Source organism: Cynoglossus semilaevis, chromosome 2 (genome assembly GCF_000523025.1).
Source record: "Cynoglossus semilaevis isolate Cse_v1.0 chromosome 2, Cse_v1.0, whole genome shotgun sequence".
In the NCBI taxonomy this organism is placed as follows: Eukaryota; Metazoa; Chordata; class Actinopteri; order Pleuronectiformes; family Cynoglossidae; genus Cynoglossus; species Cynoglossus semilaevis.
In genome coordinates this window covers 10,732,717-10,755,725 of record NC_024308.1, presented here as the reverse complement: position 1 = coordinate 10,755,725, position 23,009 = coordinate 10,732,717, and the positions used below count along the sequence as shown (strand labels likewise).

Below are 23,009 nucleotides of genomic sequence, written 5' to 3'. Positions count from 1 at the left end.
CGAGCTGGTTGTTCAGAACAAGGAGAACAAACACACCAGCTACATCTCAGGTAGAAACACACAGCTAGCAGGAGAGGACTCGCGACTCAGGTTTCCGTTTGCATCAGGAACTTTCTTGGTTTTGGTTTTGCACTGCCTGTCTCTGGTCGCGATTAACTAATTAATCATGATGGCGCAAGTTTAATGTGAGGTTAGTATGTATAAAAACGCTATTTTAACAAATTTGTTGTGGGATAAATTCTCTTAGGCTGCCATCTTTGCGGCTGTGTCCATTATATTTTTGGCTTACTTCCACCTTTTTAATATTTTTACATTGACATTCTCCTTTGTTTTTCCAGCTTCTCTGGTTTTGACTTTGCTGACCTTGAAATGTTTTATATATTTATGCGTCATGTGCGTCTGAACTTGTTCCTGCTGGGGCCTTATTTTTAAAACCTTTTTAGTTTTTTGGCTAAATGTTCTTCTAATGCTCTCATTCTGTCATCTGGGTTCCAGCTCCCTGGTTCAACATGTACCTGTCTGCTCGAGAGCCAGTGGTTCTGAACTTTAACCCTTTCATGTCCTTTAATCTGGACCCAAAGCCGGACTACAATGATCAGCTAATCCGGGCCACCAACATGGTTTGTTCCGCCGTGCGTTTCATGAAGACGCTGCGTGCAGGAATCCTTGAACCAGAGATCTTCCACCTAAACCCGGCCAAAAGTGACACGGACTCTTTCAAGAAGTTGATCCGCTGGGTTCCGTCCTCACTGTCCTGGTACGGGGCCTTCATGGTCAACGCTTACCCACTCGATATGTCGCAGTATTTCCGCCTCTTTAACTCCACCCGCATTCCCAGGCAAGGGCAGGATGAACTCAACACCAATGAGAAAGGACGCCACCTGCTGGTCATGCGAAAAGGAAACATGTATGTTTTTGACATAGTAGATGGAGACGGTAATCTAGTCTCGCCTGCAGAGATCCAGTCGCACTTAAGCTATATTTTGTCCGATCAGACGCCGATGCCAGAGTTTCCAATCGGGGTTTTGACGAGTGAGAACAGGGACGTGTGGGCGGGACTCAGAGAGAAGCTTATAGCCACAGGAAACGCTGAAAATTTGCACCTGGTGGACAGCGCCATCTTCTGCCTGTGTCTGGATGACGAGGTGATGAAAGACCATATCCACATCTCCCACAATATGCTGCATGGTAATGGCTGCAACCGCTGGTACGACAAGTCGTTCAGCATCATCATGGCCAAGGACGGACAGGCCGCCATCAACTTTGAGCACTCCTGGGGAGACGGTGTGGCTGTACTGCGATTCCAGAACGAGATTTATAAAGATACCACACAAAACCCGCTGGTTCACCCAGACTCTGCCACCGCCAAAGTGGACTCATCATCTGCCGTGCGTCGCCTCCAGTTCAACATGGACGCTAAGCTGGAGGATGGCATCAGGAAAGCCAAGGAGAACTTTGATGCTGCGGTGTCCAAGCTCACCATAGATGCTATGGAGTTTAAGAAGGGCGGGAAGAATCAGCTGAAGAAGAAGAAGCTGAGTCCAGACGCCGTGGCTCAGCTGGCATTCCAGATGGGCTTCATGCGTCAGTACGGACAGACCGTGGCCACCTACGAGTCTTGCAGCACGGCGGCGTTCAAGCACGGTCGCACAGAGACCATCAGACCTGCGTCCACATTCACCAAACGCTGCGCCCACGCTTTTGTAAATGAGAGGGGGAGACAAAGCGTTCAGGAGCTTCAGGCCATGATCCAGGACTGCTCCAAGTACCATGGACAGCTCACCAAGGAGGCAGCCATGGGTTAGTGATCCACACTTTCAGAAACATAGCTCACAGACAGAGTTCACTTCACATGTCTAGTGTGGAGTATGGTAGAGTATGGTACAGTATAGTGGAGTACGGTACAGTATAGTGGAGGATGGTACAGTATAGTGGAGTACGGTACAGTATAGTGGAGGATGGTACAGTATAGTGGAGTACGGTACAGTACAGTGGAGTATGGTACAGTGGAGTACAGTGGAGTATGGTACAGTATAGTGGAGTATGGTACAGTATAGTGGAGTACGGTACAGTACAGTGGAGTATGGTACAGTACAGTGGAGTATGGTACAGTGGAGTACAGTACTGAAAAAAATAGCAGAGAATGAAACGGAGAAGTCGGGCTAACATTAGCAGGTTAATTGTTGTCAGATATTTGAGTTCGTCTTTTGACATCTTTGGTTAGAATTTCTGGAATGGAATTTTACTTGAATGACTTCTGAAACTTCTGACTGAAACATGTGAAATAAGCTAAATGTTAGCCATAGGGACAGCGAGGACTATTTCTGTTTGTTCTTGTTCCACAGATTGGACACCAACGTCTCCTTGTGTTTCTGTCTCTAGGTCAAGGATTTGACCGACACCTCTTTGCTCTCAGGCACCTGGCCCAAACAAAGGGTCAGACTCTGCACCAGCTCTACACTGACCCAGCCTACGCCGCCATCAACCACAACATCCTGTCCACCAGCACGCTCAGCAGTCCTGCGGTCAACCTGGGGGGCTTTGCCCCCGTGGTACCTGACGGCTTTGGCGTTGGCTACGGCGTCCATGATGACTGGATCGGCTGTAACGTGTCCAGTTACCCGGCTCGAAACGTCCATGAGTTCCTGCAGTGCGTGCACCAGTCTTTGGAGGACATTTTCAGTGTCCTGGAGGGGAAGTCCCTCAGCTGAGACATGGTGTCCACAGACACTGTCCTCCAGACGACTGTCCACGACCAGGAAATGTCTGTCTTGGACATCCCCAGCATCGGGCCAATAAAGAAAAGTGACTGCAGCCTCTGGACATCAGAACTGATCCCAGACCTGTCTGTAGCTGCTGTGTCTGTGTTGGAGTTAATATCATGGACTCACCCTGACATAGGTTCTCTGAGCTCCATCTCAGTCCTCTGGTCTGTGGACGGACGTTTTTGATAAGAATAATCTCATGATGAATGAATTAGTAACAGATGACAGAAGTCCAGACATAGGTTTGGTCTCACAGTAAATTAGTAAAGAAAACACTTGACATCACGCAGTGATTATTTATTTAAGAGTTTTCATCTCAACTTTATAACATGGTTCATGAAATTAAACTGACGTCTCTGTCCAATCATTGTCTCTTTAGTTTTCATTCACGTCTGAAAGGTTTACCAAATGGTCAGGGGTCATAGGTCAGGGCCCTGGGATTCATCCAGGATTCCTGCATCAAAGTCACTTTGGAAAGAGAAGAGCATTCTGCAGTCTTCACTTTTCACCACAGGGTGTCACTAATCCCTGCACACTTGCTGAGTCACAGAAAGAGACTTTGATGTTTCCTGAAGATTTCTAGAATGTCATATTTTGTTCTGCCCACTGAAGATGAGCGGACGTCTTCGCCTGCCTTTCATGTCAGTACCAGACGAGACCAAAGGTCAGATGTCCAGGAAGTTCCGAAGGTATAAGGAGAGAAGAAGACGATTACGGTGATGTAAAACTGCAGCAGACCAGAGTAGAGGATCCTTCATCTCTGCAGAGCAGTGCTGCCTGATGGTTCAGGTCCAGGTCAACATCTTAGAGGAGAAATGGCACCACTGTTGTCCAAGAGGACACCAGTGTCCATGTCCACCATCAGGGTTTCAGCCTCAGCACCGACCCCCACAGTGAGTCCAGCTCAATTTAAAACCTCGGTTACCAAAGAAGAGGGGAAGGGAGGAGTAACGCTGCAGTAATAGGGTAGATTCAGACCACTTTCACACTGCAGGTCAGCGTGGCCCAGATATGACTATCCAGCCCACATGTGGGCCACACCAGATTTGCTTTTATAATAGTGTGAAATGGCCAAACCCGAGTTCAAACCAGAACCAGGTCACGATAATGTCAGGTCCACATCTGTCTAGACACGTTGACATTTAAATGATCTCGTCAACAACTGGGCAGAAAAAAGTATCAAAGGTTCAAGTCCCATCTCAGATGTTGGGTCTCTTCTTCTTCTACAGTATGTTCATTGTTGGTCCTCTGTCCCTCTGTCCATTTTTCATCCCATGGTTTTGTATTTCCTGTTTGTTTCTCTAGAACACTCCAGAAAGTTCTACCAAGATCAGATATGTTTGTCTAAAACCCGACGTGGTTCTTCTAGATGTCAGACACTCACCTGCAAACATCTCACCAGAGGGGGTCTCCCCTATCTTTAGCAGAGCTCACAGTAGTCTGGGAGCAGATGGGGGGAGCAGGTTCTTTGTGAAGGAGGTTCCACCTTTGGCATCTGACGTTCTCCATTTGCCTTTAATCAAGAACCTGCAGCAGGACCAGAAACCAAACTCCAACTGTGGGACCATCAAAGGAGGCAGAAATCCTGAGTACAGGGCGGGAGATGGAGTATGTCTCGGATCACTCCCTTTACTCCCCCCTCAGTCTTCCTTCACTTCCCCAGAAGTTCTAGACCTGAAGCAGAAACTTTTTCCCAGGAATAGAGTGACCATAGCTCTGGACCATCACAGTCCTGGGCAGGAACAGAACCAGATTTTACTGCAGACCGACAACAGAGCAGTCCTCACAGGGTCGAAGACTGACCGTAGTCCAGTATTCAGACGGTTCCTTAGGAGAACGTCTGCTCACAGTTATCCACAGACCAAAAGGAAAACCAGAACAGGTTCACCTGGTCCACACGGAGACAGGGACTCCAACCCTGGTCCAACCAAGAAATGTTTCCTTAAGAAAAAGGCTGACGTAGATGTCAGTGCCCAGAAGGTCCACCTGGGCCAGGGTCCAACTGGACCTCCATCAGGAGCAGACCAGACCAGGTCCAGACCAGGTAGACCAGAGTCAAACCATGATCAGAGTCCAGGCGCCTGTCCTGAATGTCCAAAGACACAGTGTCTGACCAGCAGGGGGCGCCAGAGTCCAGGTAGAAACGCAAGGTCAAAGTTTGGTGAAAATTCCTTCTTCCCAGCTCCTCCTGTTCCTCCTTTTCCCACTCCTCTCCTGGACTCTTCCTTTTCACTAAAACTTAAGTATTCTCACAGTACAAGGAGTCCAGGCTGCAATTCCTCCTCCTCCCCATTCTCTTCCTCTATAGCAAAACACAATGTGCTGATTTTTGTGGAGGACCTGGTCCCTGTGAGACCTTACTCTGATGATCTCCATGGTAAAGATCTGAGAGAGGAGGAGGGGGTGGGCAGAGGTGAACGGTATGATTGTCCAGGCAGGACAGAGGAGGGTCCTGAAGGTGAGGCTGACGACAGCATTGAGGAGAAAACCCCAGGTAGAGACCAAACATCCAGGAGGAGCAGGGACTCCACACCTTGCACGCCACCTGGGAAGCAGACCACGGACTGGTCTTCTTCAACCAGAACTTCAGAAGGCAGGACTAACAGAGACATGGCTGTCCAGACACAGGGCTTCACCAACCAGGATCCAAACTGGAGTCCTCCAACGGTCTGGTCCTACCTGTCCTACCTGAGTCAGGGAGCTGCAGAACCTCTGAGTGCAGAAAAAGTAGAAGGTGAGAACCAGGTCACACACAGAGACCATTCACACAGAGAACAGATTAGAGCTGGGGATCAGACACACAACCTTCTTGTTGTAAGGCAACAGGACTAACTACCTGTCTCCATGCTGATAATCCAATCTTGATTCTGATCTGGACCTCCTTTGTTGTTATGTGTCCTCAGCTCTCCGCAGCGTCCACCCGGCCCTAGCGGTCTTTGTTCTGTGTGAGGTCATTAAGAACCAGCTGCTCCTGATGAGAACCATCTACCAAAGCAACCAGCACCATCACTCCAGCTCTGTCCAGAGTCTGAGCTCTGAGAAGGTCAAGTCCCCCACACTAAAGGACACCATGGAGGTAAAGAACAGTACGCCCAGCCAAAAGTGTCACTCAGGTGATACTATTATTCCATAGCTATGGTATCACTCCCCATTCACACCTCTATCCTTGTGACTTAACATTCTGCCCTCCTTAGAATAGGGTGTGGTTCACCACACCTCCATTCCCCATTACTAGGGTATTGCTTTATGCAACGACCATCGTTACAGGTATGCAGAACCGATGAATGTTTTCCTGGTACCTGTGTCCACAGAACATCAGAGGAGAGAGAACCAAAGTAAGGGTCGAGGACGCTGTGAGGCGTCTGTGTCAGGAGATGGGACTGGATCGCTGATCCAGAACTGGACCACTGATGATCCTCCTCAGGAACAAACTAAACGAGGAGACCTCTGCAGAAGAACTGGTACTGAAATTGATACCGTTGATGTTGTTAGAACCTGAAGAACCTTCTTCCAGCTGCTCCTCACGTTGTTCCATATCACAGTAAAACAACAGAACCTCACTTTTATCTGTTACAGTAGCACAAGGAGACTGTTGGTCTCTACACTTCCTACAGGTGGGGCTGTTGCTGGCTGGCCTCCAACTCCCCTACCCCACTTTCCTCCCTAAGCTCAGAACTTCAGACCCAGCTTTACTGTCGCCAACCAGCATGTGAGGTGAGCATCAAACCAACAACCTTCTTCCCATTTTTCTTTTCTTTTTCTCCTTCATGGTTTACAGCGCCCCCTCTCTGTTACTGATAAGTTCACACTGAGGCCTGTGTAAAACAAACTCAGTCTGATCTGAAGAGTGTGTGTGAAAAGGTCAGATTAAGGTCAACGTGACCTGCAGTTTCTGAGATCCATGTTATGTGACCACCACATCCCATGACCAGTAGTATGGACTTAGTCAAATGAAGACATTCAGGGGCTGAAGGTTTAGTTAAGAACCAACTTTGACAGGTTTTTATTTCAGTAACACAAAATTCAACCATTGTTCCGAGGCTAACATGAGGGGGCGACGCAGAGGAGACCAGCTTTTAGAAGGCACAAACGTTTGGTGGGTGGAGTCAGTGGGCGGAGTCAGTAGGGGTCGTTAAAAGGGTAGTGAGGATGTGCAGCATCTCTGGGAACTTGTTTTCCGTCCACCTGCAACAGAAAATGCTGCATCAGCAGAGTCCAAATCAAATCATAATCTAGGATTTCAAGGCCTGACCCAAGCACATTCCAGGTCAGTTTTCAAACCTTTCCAGCACCTTAAGACTGTTGGCTATCGTTTCTTTGTATTAAAGGATTTTCCTTTAATGACGTTTGAACAATCTTCTTTGTCTTGTCGTGGCTGGTTAGCTGTGGGTGCTCCATGTAGAGCTAACTCTGACTATCTCATGGTAATCGTTACATTTTAGCTGACTTCTGTCCTTTAAGTTCTACCGGACTTTCCAATGACCATCTCAGTCGTACAAAAGAGAAACCAGGTTAGAACCTGTTTTTTCTTGTTTTGAGACTCACTTCAATCATTGGTACGATGTAGCGCCACCCTCTGTTCAGAGCAGTGATGCTCCTCATTTCTTCATCTTGGAGAGTGAAATCAAACACCTTAAAGGCAGAGAGACAACAAACATGTGAGGGAAGAATGAGGATCAGACTCAGAGAAAATGATTCAAATCCCACCTGGATGTTTTCCCTAATCCGTGACTCTGTCACACTTTTAGGAATCACTACCACTCCCCTTTGAGTCTGCCACCTGCAGGGTGGAGGACAAACAACAAGACTGTTGATAACCACCACATTATAATCATTTGAGCTTAGCTTTTTTCAGCTAACTTTTAGCCTTTTCTCCTATTTTTGTCATTTTGGAGGCAGAATAAACACATTCTGTTCTATGCTGTCTTATTAATAGAACATGTTCCTATTCAAACTGTTAGGTCTTACTAACACAGACTAAAAACCAAATCCACCTGAGAAGGATCTGGGCTGGACTCTTGTTGTACTTCTGTGCCAGGGAACTGATCACTGGTTCCTGTAGTAACACAGGCTCTTCTGGATGTTTCCAGGCTCGGTCGGGAGAACCCAGAGGACTATAGGCTGTCATCACAAGGCCTCGCTCTTTGCAGTGGGCCAGCAGCTCCACCTGAGCCAGGTAAGGGTGTCCCTCCACCTGCAGCACTGTGGGTTTGATACTGGCCACCGACAGGATGTCGTCGATCTGTCGACTGTTGAAGTTAGAGAGGCCGATGGAGCGGACCAGACCTTTCTCCACCAGCTTTTCCATGGCAGCCCAGGTCAGTTTGTAGTCAATGTCGTCATACATCATGGTGCCCTCCTCATTTTTGGGGAATGGGACGTCGCCCCGTCTGGAGCACAGAGACTGGAATTAACTGACAGATTCTGACCTAACTTTGTGTTTCCTGAGCTAGTTCACAGGTGACGCTAACACCTTAACTGATGAAACCTAAGGATAAAAAACCAACATCCATGGAGAAAATCAGTGGTTTTAGTTCACAGGGACACATAAGCTGCTGGTCCACTGCTGCCTCCTGTGATGTCACAGGAACTCGTTAGAACTCAATGATGGAGCAGCAGTGGATCACCAGCTGCTGAGTCTAAAATCACTGGTTTTCTCTATGGACTTTTGGATTAAAGATTACCAGGGCTCTGTGTGTTGGTGTACAAATGACTATTATGAATGTACCAGCTGACAACGTGTCAGTATCTATACAACATCAGTTTTATGTCGGGACTCTGCTCTGTTCCTTCTGCTCTCATCACCAGGAGGACGACCTCCTGTTGGGGCGGAGGAGAGTGGCCTGCAGCAGAGCTCACTGGAAAGCATGAGGCCAGTGGATGAGGTAGAGGTCCAGGTACTCCAGCTTCAGATCCTTCAGGGTCTTCTGCAGTGCAGGCTCCACGTCCTCTGGGTGGTGTCGAGTGTTCCACAGCTTTGACGTGATGAACACATCCTCTCGTCTCAGGGACTGGAGACACACACAAACACACACACACACACACCAAGAGTATGTTTATGACACACAGGAGTGGAGTGGATCAACCAGACTGTAACACAGACGAAGTCATCTCGGACCTTCCCAGGGCCCAGCGTCTCCTCCAAAGCTTCTCCAATCTCCAGCTCGTTTCCATAGATGGCAGCACAGTCGATGTGTCGATATCCAGATTTTAGAGCCCAGACCACAGCCTGTTTGACCTGAGGGCAGGGTCAAAGGTGTGGATGTTACCTCTTCATCAAACAACAATTTAACATTAACCAGAACGCTCTATTCAGAGGTCACAGATGTATGAACTGTTCTTATATACACATGTATATATATTTTTTATTTATTTATATATGTATAATTAAATACATGGTCATTGTGTCTGGGTTTGTTTTAAAACCACTGACTAATTATTTACAGATATTATTGTCACTGAACCGTTGGAGCTGCTGTAACAACTCCTGTTTATTTAATGAATCTCCAGCCTCAGGTCTCTCCTTATATGAGAATAACTTAATAAACATATAAAATTGAACTTCTGAGTGACGTTAGTTCTCCTTTAATGTCATTTTTAATTTCAAATCTACCTTTCCTGGTTCACTCTTCCACGTTCCCAATCCGAGCAGAGGCATCTTCCTGCCAGTGTTAAGAACAGCAAAGTCGTTCATGGTTCTCACAAAATTCTGAAAAAGAAAGGGAAAGAAAAAAGGAGGAGATTTTAGTCATCAGCAGAATTAAAATAAATTATGATGGAAAAACACCTTTCCCATGACTAACTGAAAATTACACAGTAATTAATAAGGTTTCACTGCATTCATCGGTGCTTCTCTGCACTGAGAAACTTAGTCAGCTGACCTTCAAAAAAATTCACACGTGACTCCAAGTTCAAAGACCTCTGGCTGTTAAAGCTTTCATAAAAACTGAACAGAAAGATGAAGTTAGCCCAAAACTATAGTAACAATAACTTTCCATTAAATAAACGTGTACGTAGGTTCACAGATAAACCAAATGTTGGATACAAAGGTGAAATACTGGAGTCGGTACCATCGAGATATTAACACAGGACATGTACTCATTATAGTAGTATGTTTAATAAAATAAATAAAAACAGCCTTCAGATAGAAAACGAATGTGATTTAATAAACAATGGTTAGCAATAAAGTATACATAACAGATTGCTGACACTAATCAAACGAACTGGGGGTAAACGGAAGACGAGGACAAATCCCGGTGAATTAAACCCGCTGCTGCTGTTGTTTACCTTATGTTGAATGATAAACAGAGATTTTCCCACAGTTGTAGAAACAGAAAAGTTTCCGTTGTAACTAAAAGCAGTGGCACGTGTTAAAATGACAACATGTTAGCTTTAGCTTCACCATCACAATCAAACTGTCATTTCATTTTGGACTTGTTTCATTTAAACAAATGCACTGAACAACACCCGGTCCGTGTAAAGCAGAAAGACCAGGACAGTCTCTCAACCGCATATTCTACAAAAACGACTCTTTGTCTCCTATTAAACACACTCACTGTGGGAAGATGACAGCAAACTTCGTCTTTTCTCTTTTTCCCCTTTCAACAGCAGCAGCTTAAATTCCTGTTACAATGACCTAAAATAATTTCTGTCTTGAAATCACCTCCAATTTTCTCAACATTTCCGTTTCCGGGCTGCTGGGGTGTCTGGATGGACACGCCCTTACCCTCACCAAAAATGTCTGATCATCACTTCTCCCGTTTCCTCTTTTTTTCCCCTATTTTGTCTCTTCCTCACTATTTTACTTTACTGTTCATAACCGTGTCGCAAAACAAATGGCCTTTTATCAAGTTTCATATTAAACACTCTATGTAAGTGTCGTATTTTTTAATTCTTGACATGTTAAGAAAGCTTTGAACTTAACCTACCGAGTTTTTACTCAGTTGATGTAGTCTTCCGATTTCCCTTTTCTTTTACGCGTTTAATCAAATATTCGATAATCCTTCACTTTGTCTTAATGCACGTCAGATTGGTTGATTTGTGAACGCTGTAGTTCTCTTTTAGGCCTGCAGGCGTCACAGCGCAGCACAGAAGGCAGGAGGAGGAAAAAGAAGAAGAAGAGAGGAAGAAGAGAGGAAGACCGGAAGTGAGATAAATGTCAAAACTTATTTTTTAAGTCAGTAGAAACTTTACAACTTTGAACAAAAAAAAAAGATTAACTTTTTAAACAATTGTTTTATTTGCTTACTACAGAAAGGAAACAAAAAGCCGTTACCAAAAACTTTACGGGTCCATCATGGACAAAGAGTTCGTTTAGAAGTGTTTTATTTTAGAATTTAAACTTAGTGGTTAATTACAGGAGCTAAGCTAAGTCAAATAACTTTACACCGGTGTTTTTTTTAAAGCTCCGATAAAAAACAAGCATTAGCTCTAAAATGTTCGCTTGTTGCTACTGGACTGTTCGCTAGAAGGCTTTAGGGTTTTCCCCACGACTTCTGTTGAATTGTTCCGGCCCTGTCCTGTTCTGGGCCCAATCCTGGGTCTGGTCTGGCTATGCTCCTGTTGCAACAGCTGCTCTCTCCTGTCATTTAACCTCCTTCCTCCTCCTGTCACCTCCCTATGGCTCACTGCGGAGGAGTCCCCACTCCAGAGCTCGGAGCTAAGAAGACTCCAGACAGTGGTGTGGACCAGAGCATGAAGCCGGTGCTCTTTGAGATCTACGGGGAGATCTGGACCGTGGAGTCCCGGCTGGGACAGGGAGTCTCGGCCTCCGTTTACCGGGTCAGCTCCGGGAGAGCCACCATCGCCGCCGTCAAAGAATTCCAGGCCGACACCCAGGGAGGAGACTACGGTTATCACAAGGAGAGGAGCGTCCTGGAGGAGATACAGGGACACAAGAACATCGGTAAGAACTGGGACCACAGGAACTCACCTGTAGGTTTGTGACAATGTGAAAAAATAGAGAGGTTGCAATCTTTGAATCCATGTATAATTGAAGAATGTTCAGGTGTTACAGCTGATACTGTAGCAGCATGTCAAAAAACCCAGGTTCATACAAACTGTAAGAAATATGTAGAAACTATTTTACATGAATTAGAAATATGCTAGTACATCGTATCAGTATATACAGGATCAGTTGTGGGTGGGGATATAAGCAGATTTTGATTCCAGAGTCAAATCTCATACAATAAATTAGAGTATTGTAAAAAAAATATTAACCAAAAATGTAACTAAAGGAGGAAAAGTCAAGAATCTTCTTCTCTGACAGCAAACCCAGGCTGGGGTGTGAGAAGAATCAAGGTCTCTGAGAAGCATCTGTCATTGTTTTCTAGTACATAGAATTCTGATTGAGGGTTGAAAACCCTGCAGATTTGCATAGTTGTGTAGATTTGAGCTGTAGTTTTGCAAACCAGAGGCTTCAATTCTAGTCAGACCGTATTTGAACAGCCTGTGGCAAAATAGATCAAAAAAAGATAAGTACAAATAAAAAAAAAACAAAAAAAAAAACAGTCTAGACTTTTATTTTGACAGGACTCTTTACATGAAGAACAAACGAGGTCTCGTGATTCATGTCTAAAGACAGTATTTAAGAAGTGACTCTTCCCATTTGGCTTTAAAAGAAAAGGTAATTTCAGTTTATAACGAAGGGGTGACCTTTGTATCTTACAGAAAAATGTTTTTTTTCTTTAAAAGAAACTGATGTCGTTTTTTAATGTTGGCTGCCCTTTAAGAACCCTTTAGAGACTTAACTGAACCAGTAGGTTTGTCCAGGAGAGGGCAGTCTTTGAAATATTAACCTGGTCTGGACTTATACATCCAGTGATATATGAACTGCGTTTGCAGTGACATTGTATGGCGTCTTCACCAACCACAGCCACGCGGGTGTGCCCACTCGCTGCCTGCTGCTGGAACTGTTGGACGTCAGTGTCTCAGATCTGTTGGTCCGAGGCAGCGGTGGCGGTCAGAGCGGCCGGTGAGTCGTGACAGGATGTGAAGTAAATCCTAGAAAGGTGTGTGTTTGTTTGAATGATCATTCTTCTCTATATCTATGGTTCTGCTGCAGATCTCAGCAGGGTCACTCCATGTGGCTGGTCCAGCATTGTGCCAGAGACATCCTAGAGGCTCTGTCCTTTCTTCACAAAGAGGGTTACGTCCATGCCGACCTCAAACCACGGAACATCCTGTGGAGCGCCGACGACGAGTGTTTCAAACTCATTGACTTCGGACTCAGCTTCAAAGAGGGAAACCAGGTGAAGTTGGTTTGGTTGGTGGGAGATGGTGAGTAGAGGACGTTGGCTTTTATTGATGTTCCTCACTTCTCCACAGGATGTGAAGTACATCCAAACGGATGGGTATCGAGCTCCAGAGGCGGAGCTTCAGAACAGCCTCGCACAGGCCGGAGTGGAGATGGAGGGAGAGTCGGGCTGCACGTCTGCTGTAGACCTGTGGAGCCTCGGCATTATCCTGCTGGAGATGTTCTCAGGAATCAAACTCAAAGACACCCTCCGCTCACAGGAGTGGAAGGTACAACTACAGAAACCAGTTCAGGACAGTTACAGTCTGCTACACCAAAATCCACCCAGAAAATAACTGATCCACATTAGTGATCCACATTGGTGTTCCATACTAATGATTCACATTAATGATTCACATTAGTGATCCACATTAGTAGATATTTATTTTTGTTCCCTCTCTATATCGTGGTTCTCCTTTCACTACCTCAGTACATCAGATTTGTTTTTTATTCCAATCTTGCGAGAGTTTCGCTATATCGTGGTATTTTACAGTAATTTTTTTTAGAATAAAAATTTACAATATTTTCATTATTTTCATGATAAACATTTTCTAACATAAAAATGTGGAACATTAAAAATATAGCAAAAAAATACTAAAAGACATCACTGTTAGCTTTGTTTACCCAGACGAGATCGAACACAGCATTGAGCATCTTCTGTTCTTCACGCTGATTGGCTCATGCATCATAGCATCTCCTGTTGTCTATCCGCCACCCTTTCACTTTCCGTGCACCATTTAATATGTTTGTGCTCTTGTGTTTGGTGAAAGTTGACCCTAATTTAATGCCCTACGATGCCTCCTAAACGCTCTGATCGTCTTCTCAGGCTTCTGTTACTAAGCCCAAACGAAGACTGTTTACTGTAACTCATCAGTTCTCAGTGACTAAGGCAGTAGTGGAGCCGCAGCAGCAGCAGCAGCTCTAACTGGTTTTCTCTATGGATATCTGTATTAGCTGGTGAATTTAAAAAGTGTTACATTTACAAGAATCATGAGCTGGAACTCGGGCCTGATCCTTCCGACATTCTCAGAGTCCAAACCTGTTGTTGACCAGTGTCTCCTCCCAGGACAACACCGCTGCCATCGTCGACCACATCTTCACAAACAACAGTCTGGTTTGTCCTGCCATTCCAGTCTATCACCTAAGAGACCTTATCAAAAGGTAAACACTCTCTCATCTGTGTGTTCTACATCGAGTCATGACACAGTTTGATGTGCAATGGGCTCTGTGTTCCCAGCATGCTCCTCGTCAACCCAAAGCAAAGATGTTCAGCTGAAGCAGCTCTGCTCAGTCCTTTCTTCAGCATTCCCTTTGGTGAGGCTTCCACTCTGTCTTCATACATGGTCCTGGGCTCCCTTCCTAAACATCTCTTATTCCTGTGTGTGTGTGTGTGTGTGTGTGTGTGTGTCAGCCCCTCACATTGAGGACCTGGTTCTTCTTCCCTCTCCTGTTCTTCGTCTGTTGAACCTGATTGACGACAGTCATCTGCACAATGAAGAGGAGTATGAAGGTACTGAGATGATTGACTCACCTGCTACTGCTAGTACATAACCATGTGTATATGAGCCAATGTGTATAGTCATGTTCTGAACAAAGATGGATGGATGTATTGATGGATGTATGGATGAAGGGCTGGATGATTAAATATCAAACAAAAACCAAAGTAATGATTTTCTTTTCTTTTCTTCTGCCTGGTGTTCTCCCAGACATTCTGGAGGACATGAAAGAGGAATGTCAGAAGTACGGTTCTGTGGTTTCTCTGCTCATTCCAAAGGAGAACCCTGGGAAAGGACAGGTCAGTGTCCTGATCTGCTGCTGTCTAAGGGACTATGGACACAACAAAACCTTCAGACATCATTCTCCTGCATACCTTTTATGGCCACAGGGGGGCACTCTACTAGTGCAGCTCTCAGGGAATGCTGCTTAAGGGTCTTGTGTTGATGTTCTGATAAACAGAACCAAAACATAAACCTGGTTGGTCCAGGATGAACTGAGAATCTCTTTAACCTCCTCTGTCCACTTTGGAAGAACAGTGGTGTTCCTGCAGTGCCAGTTAGATTAGTTCTAAAGGTCTGGTTTAGCACTGCACATGGAGAACATCTAATGCTGTGGAGATTTACCTTCATATATACAGTATATAGAGTGGACTCCTGAGATACGGGTCTAATCCGTTCCACAACAGCACTCGTATGTCAATTGCCTTATCCCAATAAAAATAACTAAAAACCAATTAGTTCATTCCGAAAATAATATACTAGAAATATACTATTAATTAATTAAGTATTGAGATGAACTTTTGTTATTGACCAAATACTTATTTTACCGAGGGATTTATTTAATGAATTAATTAATCCATTAAAAATCCTACAATGTGATTTCCTGGATTCTTTCCCCCCATTCTGTCTCTCATAGTTGAAGTGTATCTATGATTAAAATTACAGCTCTCTCTCATCTTTTTAAGCGGGAGATGACGCCACCAAAAATACTTTTTTGCCCCACTGTATAGGGGAGGCTTGATTACTCCAATTCCGCTCACTTCCGTCCGGGGCTGCACCTGTGTTGCCACTCCCGTGCTCTCCCTCCTGCAGCTGATTGCTAACTTCCTCTGCGCCCCCACAATATGCATGTCAATGAATTTTGTTTTTCATGGTCGTATTTAATTTATTTATGTAATATGTACAGTATGTCTTATATTTCCATTCTACAACTCTATTGTGCGTATAATTGTGTGGGAAAGGGTAATACAGTCTAGGGAGGGTGGATAACAGTGTCGGGGCAGTTTGTAAAGGGTAAATATATACGTAATATATACGATTTTCCCTTTTGTGCGGTGTATGTATGCATATATACTATATATACACATGTATATGTATATGTACATATACAGTATATATATATGTACATATACAGTATATATATGTACATATACAGTATATATATATATGTTGACACACAGGAGACATTCCTGTTCTTCTTCCTGTTCATCGACAAAGACTAAAGAATCTGACTGTTCATGTTTTTTTTATCTGTCTCAGATTTTGCTGTTCAGTGTTTGATTATTTTGCCTGTCAGTCTTCCTGTCCCTCAGCCACAGCTCTAACATCCAGCTCCAGGAGGCGCTGTTTCATAGGTCTGTATATGGTCATGTGTTTCTTGCAGGTCTTCGTGGAGTACGTGAACTCCAGTGACTCCAAAGAGGCCCAGAGGCTGCTGACGGGTCGGACCTTTGACGGGAAGTTGGTGGTGGCGACCTTCTACCCCCTGAGTGCTTACAAGAGAGGCTACCTGTACCAGACGGTCCAGTGAGCTGTTGGAGACCTGCTTATTCTCATCATCAGATAATTCAGGAGGACAGCTGCTCAGAACTAGAACACCACTGTCACATGTTCTGAAGCATCCAGCTGCAGTTTTGTCAACCCTCTGCATGTTCCACCCTCTGGAGGTTTGTCTGAAGGACTAAGGCTGGAGGTCAGCCTTGACAAGAAGAGGGAGAAGAAGAAGAAACTTGGATCGATTTAAATTATTCTGTTGCTGCTGCTACTGTTGCTGCTGCTACTGTTGTTGCTGCTGCTGCTGCTGCTTCTTCTTCAGCTGGACTTTGTACAAGTTTGAGGTGTGAAAATTAAGAATTGACCTGAGAGAATTTAGGAAAAGTTAGGAGAGTTGTCATCATCATCATCATCATCATCATTAAGAAGAAGATGGTGTTGATGAAAATGATGATGATGACGAAGATGATGATGTGAACCAAAGTGCGTTATTTACAGTCTTATTTATTCCGTTAGCTCAGACTACAGTGACATTTACAGGCACAGGGAGGCGACAGCAGTTAAAGGATTTATAACGAACATGTTTCATCCATGTTTATCTGTAAACATGTTATAGAAGAGTCCCTGGCATCAGTAGTATTTTTCAAATCTTCTTTAAAAGGGAGTTGTGTGATTGGACACTAAGCTACACTGTGTGATTGACAGGTCCAACGTCCAATAGGCTTCTGGCTGCTGAGACTCACCTGGTATTTTACAGATGTCCACTGCTCATACACAGTCCTGCATTATAGAGTGAATTTATTACTGATGCTAACTGTTAGCATCGCTGCTCTCAAAAACAAGAGTTCTGGAGAATAAGCACAAAGTTCAGCAGCATAGAAGAAACAAGAACAGGAACTGTTTTTGTTTAAGAAGGTATTTAAGAAACCAAATCTGTTGAAGTAGTTTGGAGTTGAACACTTTTGGTAATAGTGGTGGAAGTATGAATAGTTCCTGGTACTGTCTGCGGTGCTGGTACTGTATTGGTTGTGGGTAAGGTTCCTATTTACTCAGAATGCTCAGAAAATGCTCAGAAAATGTGCCTTAACTGGATTTGTCCTGTTGTCCCTGGTACCGATGTCCTCCAGGTCCAACTGTCCTCAGTCTGACTCTAAAGACCAGGATTAGACTCTGACCTTACCCCCACCCCACATCCATCCTGGTCTCCTGCAGGACAGGTCACATGGAAACATGTTGATTTTTATTAATAACATTAACCAAAAACCTGGTTTTAACGCCATCTACTGTTGGTTGACTGTTGAAGAGTGGACTGATCACAGACGACCTTCTGGTCACCATGAGACCATGGGAAATGGTTTGGTCTAAATGACAGCTGAAATGTTTTAGTGTGACGTCGTAAAGAAAGAGAAAAAAAATAAAGATGATGCTTTGACCTGTGTGTGTGTGCAAACATTAGCTGAAATTATTTTTAATTAACTTAATTAAATGACAAACTCCTAAACAGACCAAAGTGGGCAGTGTTGGCTTAGCTGTTAAGGAAGCGGACTTGGTTCTGGAAGAGTCCACCAGCTGCCAAGTCACCACTGAGGTGCTCTGTCATGGCTCCGTCCACACACTGCTCCCCCACTGTTCACTTTGGTGATGGGTCAAAAACAGAGGTCACATTTGGTTGTGTGCAGACAATTCCAGACATGTTAGGAGATTTTCTCTGGGGTGAATTGATAGATTTTTATTTCATTTATATTTGGAGTCAGGGTCGTCATCTAAGGGGCATGGCCTCTCTTCCTTTGATCTTCCTAGAAGAAAAAACAGTCATTAGAGACAGAAGAGAGCGGAGTATTATGGTATGGTACTGCTGAAGGTCACTGTTGTTGAGAGTTGTTAATGGGATAAAATGTTTTGAGGACTCACTGTTCCAGGAATGTTCTGGACCATCTCCACGTCACCACTCTCCTGCCGTGGTCTCCTCCTCGTCCTCCAGGCGTCCACCACAACCAGTGTGGAGAACATGAAGAACACTGCTGCTGCCACAGACACTGCCACACCCACAAACACTGAGGGGTTCCTGAACCTCCCTCCCTGTGGATAACCATGGTCCAGAGCCTTCACTGGTCCAACCTCAGCCTGAGCAGCAGAACGAAGCTGAGGAGCCAGGAGACTGGAAATATCTGAGGACAAACAAACAGTGAAGAAGAAGTAGAGAGCAGAGGGACCGGCCCACAAAACTTGTCCCCTCTCTCGTACCTTCCAGACTTAACAGGAAGAAGGTGCTGTTTTCTTTGATGAACTTCCTGCTCCTCAGTCGTGTATGGGTAATGAAGGTGCTGGTACCAGATCCTGGACCTCGGTAGTAAACATTGCCGTCAGGGTCCGTAACCTTAGAACCCACCTTCCTGGGATTGTCCCAGTAGAACTCGGTTCCTGAAACAGGTTCAAAGGTCATTCCTGGTACTGCTAGAACGTAGGTGGACCTGAAGGACATCTCTCACCATCAGAGGACATCTTCTTGGGGTCAGTGGTGACCATTCGATGCATGTTCATGTGCTGCCTGATGTCGGACTGCTGGTCCATCAGGGCCATGGTGGCCTGGTGCCAAGGACAGGGCCACTTCAGCAGGTGATCGTTGGGTCCTGAGGTCAGATGGAGGTAGACGGCCACATATCCTGGACGATCACTACGACCGTTCAGGTAGACGCCAACCTTTGGAGCAAAGAACATTCAGAGACCGGAGGTCAACAGCAGACGTCCTGAAGGTTCTGTCTACTGATTCTCAGTAAAGGGACTGAAGTCCAGGTGTCATTTTAATAGTTCCAGAACCTGAAACTACCTGGAAAGAGTAACCAGTTGGAGACAGGAATCGTGGACTGTAGATCTTTGTCCCAGCTGGACTGGACGCCATATGGCCGGTGACATCAGGAATGTGCCAGACGTGCTGAGGACATTTGTTAGAGGACAGGTTGATGTCATCGATGGACAAGCCTCCTGACGACAGGCTGGTTCCCTTCATAGCGTCAAAGATCACACGAGCTTTCTTTGTCATGTTCATCTCCACCAAGTGGAGCTCCCACGAACCTCTGACACCTCCTGTCACACACACACACACACACACGTTTTTATGGACTGCAGACACCTCCTGGCTTCTTTTGAAAATAGCCTGTTACTTTATTGGCTAACCTTAAGCTAAAGCCTTTCAGTGTAAAGAGTTTTATTTAGTGTAGTTTAAATTGAAGAGTTTTTTACCTGAAATGCTTTTTCCAAAAATGATTTCTGCGTTGTTGTATTCTTGCATCCCGACTTGGAGAAGATCGTTAGCTCCTCCACTGTTGAAGAGGAAGAACTGCATGCACTGAGGCCCTGGTTTGGGGTAAAACCAGCGGGTTTTCAAAACAGCGTGCTTCCCAGAATCACCAGAGGCTGTGCTGAAGTGCATGAAGTGACCTTGTCCTGAAAAATAAGTAGATGTTAAAAATTCGTTAGCATTTCATTTAGTCCCACAATCAGGACAAATTAAAGCAAAATAGTTTTTAATTATTAAATTCAGCCTGTGGTACATGTTCCTCTGTTTTAAAACCTGTGCAGCGGCGTAATTAAACCTAAACAAACTTCATTAGCTCTTCCTTCACCTGGACATTGACCCATGTGACTGAAGTCGGTTTGTGGTCCTGCGCTCACAGAGCTGCGACGTTCCCACATGTTGTTCTCTCCTTCTGCCACCATCCCACAGATGTTCTCCTCCTCAAAATCACAGCTGTCCACGAAGGTGGAGGACTGAGCTGTGGGTTAGAAATCACAGGGACGGTTGAACTCCTCCCCCCCATCCACAGGTCAAACTGTTGTTAATGAACTAGCTCTAAGCAGCAGCTAATCGTAGCTAGCATAATGACTTTTAGCCTGTTGTTAACAGTGTTAACAAGCTAACGTACTGCAGTTGTAAAGACGGTTGAGTTTAGCCAGGTCGTTAGCACTGAAACCCATCCTCTGACCAATCACGTCTCTGAAGTGTGGGATCCTGGTGACGATGGTGGGCTCGGAGCCCACATTGAAGGAGGTCTTACTGTAGTGCATCACAGAACCGTAGTCGTAGGGAACGCCCAGAGAACTGGACTCTGAGTCGTCACGGATCCTAAAGTTGTGCTCTTTACCTAAAGAAGGAACAAAGGACTGATCTCAGAACCAGCCTTCAAATAAGTACCCCAAGCAGTGGCTAATCTACAGTACCAGGTTCAATCTGATCCCATATGATGGTGACATAGTCGTCTCGGTCGTCTCGGGACTGTTCATGCCAGAATCCAAGTGCGTGCAGGAACTCGTGCTCAACAGTTCCTAGTCGATCACAATTTTTACCGATGGATAGTCGCTGTTTTCCAACGTTCTGGTTCCCAACAGAGGAGAAACATCTGCAGACAGACCCTAAGAACTGTTTATTTGGAGAAACCCCTGGCAGAGTAATGGAACCAGGGAACCAGGAACAAGATATAGTACCAGGAACAACTGGACTCACCCACTGCCTTTGAATACAGAGATGTAGTTCTTCTCTCCACTCCAGGGTGTAAAGTCCAGGCATGTCTTTAATCGGTACTGGTCAAAGGCCTTTAGGATCACTCCTTTGGCGTTCATGTCTTTATGAAGGTGAGATTGTAGAAAAGAACACCAGGATGAAGGGTTTCTGAAGGTCTACATATTCATGGAAATTATGAATGAAGACCATCTTACCAAGACTGTCCTCCAGGATGTAAGGAACAGTTCTGGGCCAACGGAACTCTTCTCCCTGGATGGAGTTCTTTGTGGGCATCTGAGGAGAAACGTACCATGAAATTAAGAGCTGCAGGGACTAATATGTCCCTAATTACAAGGACTTGTAATTACCAGGAACATGTAACAGCACCAGGAATAAAACGTGTTTATTTGAGAAACTAGCGATTGTAACAAGAACTAGAAACAGAACCAGGAACTGAAATGGTTTTTACCTAGTAACTAATAACTCCCAGAACTACAAGTCTTTCAAAGTTGTTCTACCAGCAGTTCCAGCACATAAACATGTTTTTCTAGGAACTAGTAACAGTCCCAGGAACTAATGTGTCCCTGTAAAGATTTGTTCAAAATGGACGACATTTTTTCCGATAATGTGTGAGGTCAAACAAGGATTTTCATTAGAAACCAAGAACAGGCGTTCATGTCAGGTTCTCATGTTGGTCCACTGTTGTATTTCACATGAACCTACCCCCTGCTCTATGTCGCCCTCCAGCAGGTCCAGTCCTGCAGCTGCAGAAGAAAAGGTTCAGATGTGAAAGAATCATCATTGACTGTGACTGGAGGAACAAACAGTCGCCAAACCTTGGTTGATGTTGTCCATGTCCCAGTCATGTCCGTCGTCCACGTCCACCTCTGAGGACACAGAGTGAGTTTAAATTAACAATAGACACAAATTCCACATCTACCAGTAAACAAAGGTCATGTTACTCACCTGTGTCACCTGACAACTTGGCTCCAGTCTGCTAGTTATAAAAGGACACATAAATATGTTATTAATATTGTTCAGAATATAAATATAGATTAGACGATGGATGTCAGTGAATGCATCACGAGTTAAAAGACTCAACCGATGAACAACATGAACTACTCACTGTGCCCTGGACCAAAGTCCATAGAGAAAATCAATGGTTTTAGTTCAGACCAAAGTCCATAGGTCCATAGAGAAAATCAAGTTCAGACCAAAGTCCATAGAGAAAATCAATGGTTTTAGTTCAGACCAAAGTCCATAGAGAAAATCAGTGATTTTAGCGCAGATCAAAGTCCATAGAGAAAATCAGTGATTTCTGGGTAATTTTTTAATCTATGTTATACTATCTTTTATATGCAATTAGTAATCATATTAGTATCTTTTTCTAACTTATCTTAGCATAGTTTTAATTAAAAAATATATATTATATCATATTATTTGCACTCACCAGAGCCAGGCTGAGTAGCAGGAAGAAGAAGCTGAACGACATGTTTGCTTCATCCACTCACTCATTCAGCAGAAACAAACCCTATCTCTGTGTTTATAAACCATGTTATAGGTGATTATCACCATGTCAGATATTAGCTCTTATCTGACAAGAACAGTCGTTCTTGGGTAATGGGTTCAAAGTTCACAACAGGATTAGACATTAGTGATAGTTGTCTTAAATAATCTAAACGTCATCATTAAAATGTTAGGGCTAAAATATAACAAAAACAACTGAAGAAAAACTGAATGGCATTAATAGATAAAGTACAGACTAACAGTAAAGACTTAACCTAAATGACAAAAATCTGGAAGTGCTAGGCCAGGAATAGCTAAATGTTAGCAAAAGACAGGTAGGTTTGAAGAAGTCGCTCAAGGTCTGTTTATTTTTATTATCCTAATAAATGTATACAACCACGGTGGAATATTGAACTGCTCAGATACAGACGTTCACTCACAGCTCACATTAATATCAATAACATCAACAAACAGAAGATTAGATATGATTGACAATCAAAATGACATTTATGGGGTCAATACAGGTTTATTACAATGGAAATTTATAAAATATTTATAATCATTAATCCACCTTCCATTCGTTCAACCAACTAACAGAGAAAAAGCTGACTAATCATTCCTTAACTGATCAACCAACCTACCAACATCCAATCAACCAAACTCCCCTCCGTCTCAGC

At 44.4% G+C, this 23,009-nt stretch overlaps 5 protein-coding genes across 11 annotated transcripts in view; 3 read left to right on the top strand and 2 right to left on the bottom strand.

Annotated features, from left to right (window-relative positions):
* Positions 1 to 3,129, top strand: part of cpt2 (carnitine palmitoyltransferase 2) — a 4,191-nt gene extending 1,062 nt beyond the window's left edge. Inside the window, exons 4-6 of the mRNA XM_025053563.1 lie at positions 5 to 50; positions 496 to 1,800; positions 2,383 to 3,129. Of these exons, the coding sequence (XP_024909331.1) occupies positions 5 to 50; positions 496 to 1,800; positions 2,383 to 2,711 (1,680 nt within the window). The 3' untranslated portion in view covers positions 2,712 to 3,129. The remainder of the gene's footprint in view (positions 1 to 4; positions 51 to 495; positions 1,801 to 2,382) is intronic.
* Positions 3,130 to 3,266: 137 nt separating this feature from the next.
* LOC103398791 (uncharacterized) lies at positions 3,267 to 6,584 on the top strand. Of its 3 annotated transcripts, none has more exons than XR_001761748.2 (5): positions 3,267 to 3,658; positions 4,071 to 5,499; positions 5,669 to 5,841; positions 6,077 to 6,226; positions 6,342 to 6,584. XR_001761748.2 is itself a non-coding variant. In XM_025054150.1 (4 exons), exons 1-4 carry the CDS (start codon positions 3,581 to 3,583, stop codon positions 6,155 to 6,157), a joined length of 1,761 nt encoding a protein of 586 aa, XP_024909918.1. In that variant the 5' UTR covers positions 3,267 to 3,580; the 3' UTR covers positions 6,158 to 6,584. The 3 variants fall into 3 exon arrangements, 1 of the variants encoding a protein (XP_024909918.1); XR_003049229.1 differs by lacking the exon at positions 3,267 to 3,658 and adding an exon at positions 3,671 to 3,950; XM_025054150.1 differs by having other exon boundaries at positions 6,077 to 6,584.
* A 155-nt stretch (positions 6,585 to 6,739) lies between these two features.
* akr1a1b (aldo-keto reductase family 1, member A1b (aldehyde reductase)) lies at positions 6,740 to 10,819 on the bottom strand. Of its 2 annotated transcripts, none has more exons than XM_008337564.3 (8): positions 10,694 to 10,819; positions 9,379 to 9,474; positions 8,884 to 9,003; positions 8,625 to 8,776; positions 7,760 to 8,155; positions 7,473 to 7,545; positions 7,311 to 7,397; positions 6,740 to 6,950 (listed from the first exon to the last, which is right to left on the bottom strand). In XM_008337564.3, exons 2-8 carry the CDS (start codon positions 9,457 to 9,459, stop codon positions 6,885 to 6,887), a joined length of 975 nt encoding a protein of 324 aa, XP_008335786.1. In that variant the 5' UTR covers positions 9,460 to 9,474; positions 10,694 to 10,819; the 3' UTR covers positions 6,740 to 6,884. The 2 variants fall into 2 exon arrangements, with proteins under 2 accessions (XP_008335786.1, XP_008335778.1); XM_008337556.3 differs by lacking the exon at positions 10,694 to 10,819 and adding an exon at positions 10,322 to 10,458.
* Positions 10,498 to 17,391, top strand: uhmk1 (U2AF homology motif (UHM) kinase 1). Of its 3 annotated transcripts, none has more exons than XM_008337603.3 (11): positions 10,498 to 10,636; positions 10,830 to 10,911; positions 11,416 to 11,670; positions 12,609 to 12,738; positions 12,829 to 13,015; positions 13,092 to 13,289; positions 14,126 to 14,220; positions 14,297 to 14,373; positions 14,471 to 14,569; positions 14,766 to 14,854; positions 16,219 to 17,391. In XM_008337603.3, exons 3-11 carry the CDS (start codon positions 11,460 to 11,462, stop codon positions 16,363 to 16,365), a joined length of 1,233 nt encoding a protein of 410 aa, XP_008335825.1. In that variant the 5' UTR covers positions 10,498 to 10,636; positions 10,830 to 10,911; positions 11,416 to 11,459; the 3' UTR covers positions 16,366 to 17,391. The 3 variants fall into 3 exon arrangements, with proteins under 3 accessions (XP_008335825.1, XP_008335810.1, XP_008335802.1); XM_008337588.3 differs by having other exon boundaries at positions 10,830 to 10,941; XM_008337580.3 differs by lacking the exons at positions 10,498 to 10,636; positions 10,830 to 10,911 and having other exon boundaries at positions 10,948 to 11,670.
* Positions 17,392 to 17,780: 389 nt separating this feature from the next.
* On the bottom strand, positions 17,781 to 22,387 carry LOC103398781 (meprin A subunit beta-like). Of its 2 annotated transcripts, none has more exons than XM_017041177.2 (15): positions 22,277 to 22,387; positions 21,793 to 21,820; positions 21,663 to 21,713; positions 21,550 to 21,590; positions 21,042 to 21,120; positions 20,830 to 20,947; positions 20,547 to 20,725; positions 20,252 to 20,470; positions 19,952 to 20,101; positions 19,569 to 19,772; positions 19,156 to 19,412; positions 18,818 to 19,028; positions 18,573 to 18,749; positions 18,240 to 18,496; positions 17,781 to 18,124 (listed from the first exon to the last, which is right to left on the bottom strand). In XM_017041177.2, exons 1-15 carry the CDS (start codon positions 22,316 to 22,318, stop codon positions 18,092 to 18,094), a joined length of 2,046 nt encoding a protein of 681 aa, XP_016896666.1. In that variant the 5' UTR covers positions 22,319 to 22,387; the 3' UTR covers positions 17,781 to 18,091. The 2 variants fall into 2 exon arrangements, with proteins under 2 accessions (XP_016896666.1, XP_008335741.1); XM_008337519.2 differs by having other exon boundaries at positions 21,793 to 21,823; positions 22,277 to 22,345.
* Positions 22,388 to 23,009: the final 622 nt, after the last annotated feature.

Bases quoted from the DNA above. Each gene is read 5' to 3' on its own strand.
- LOC103398791 (XM_025054150.1), top strand. From the start codon at position 3,581: ATGGCACCACTGTTGTCCAAGAGGACACCAGTGTCCATGTCCACCATC. The intron at 3,659-4,070 runs GTGAGTCCAGCT...TTGTTTCTCTAG, and splicing joins CCTCAGCACCGACCCCCACA to AACACTCCAGAAAGTTCTAC. The intron at 5,842-6,076 runs GTAAAGAACAGT...CTGTGTCCACAG, and splicing joins CACTAAAGGACACCATGGAG to AACATCAGAGGAGAGAGAAC.
- akr1a1b (XM_008337564.3), bottom strand. From the start codon at position 9,459: ATGAACGACTTTGCTGTTCTTAACACTGGCAGGAAGATGCCTCTGCTC. The intron at 8,156-8,624 runs GTGAGCTCTGCT...TCTGTGCTCCAG, and splicing joins CACTGGCCTCATGCTTTCCA to ACGGGGCGACGTCCCATTCC. The intron at 7,398-7,472 runs GTGGGATTTGAA...TCTGCCTTTAAG, and splicing joins GGATTAGGGAAAACATCCAG to GTGTTTGATTTCACTCTCCA.
- uhmk1 (XM_008337580.3), top strand. From the start codon at position 11,385: ATGGCTCACTGCGGAGGAGTCCCCACTCCAGAGCTCGGAGCTAAGAAG. The intron at 12,739-12,828 runs GTGAGTCGTGAC...GTTCTGCTGCAG, and splicing joins GGTGGCGGTCAGAGCGGCCG to ATCTCAGCAGGGTCACTCCA. The intron at 14,855-16,218 runs GTCAGTGTCCTG...TGTTTCTTGCAG, and splicing joins AGAACCCTGGGAAAGGACAG to GTCTTCGTGGAGTACGTGAA.
- LOC103398781 (XM_008337519.2), bottom strand. From the start codon at position 22,318: ATGTCGTTCAGCTTCTTCTTCCTGCTACTCAGCCTGGCTCTG. The intron at 21,714-21,792 runs GTGAGTAACATG...CTGTGTCCTCAG, and splicing joins CAAGTTGTCAGGTGACACAG to AGGTGGACGTGGACGACGGA. The intron at 20,471-20,546 runs GTACTGTAGATT...TTCCTTCTTTAG, and splicing joins ATGGGATCAGATTGAACCTG to GTAAAGAGCACAACTTTAGG.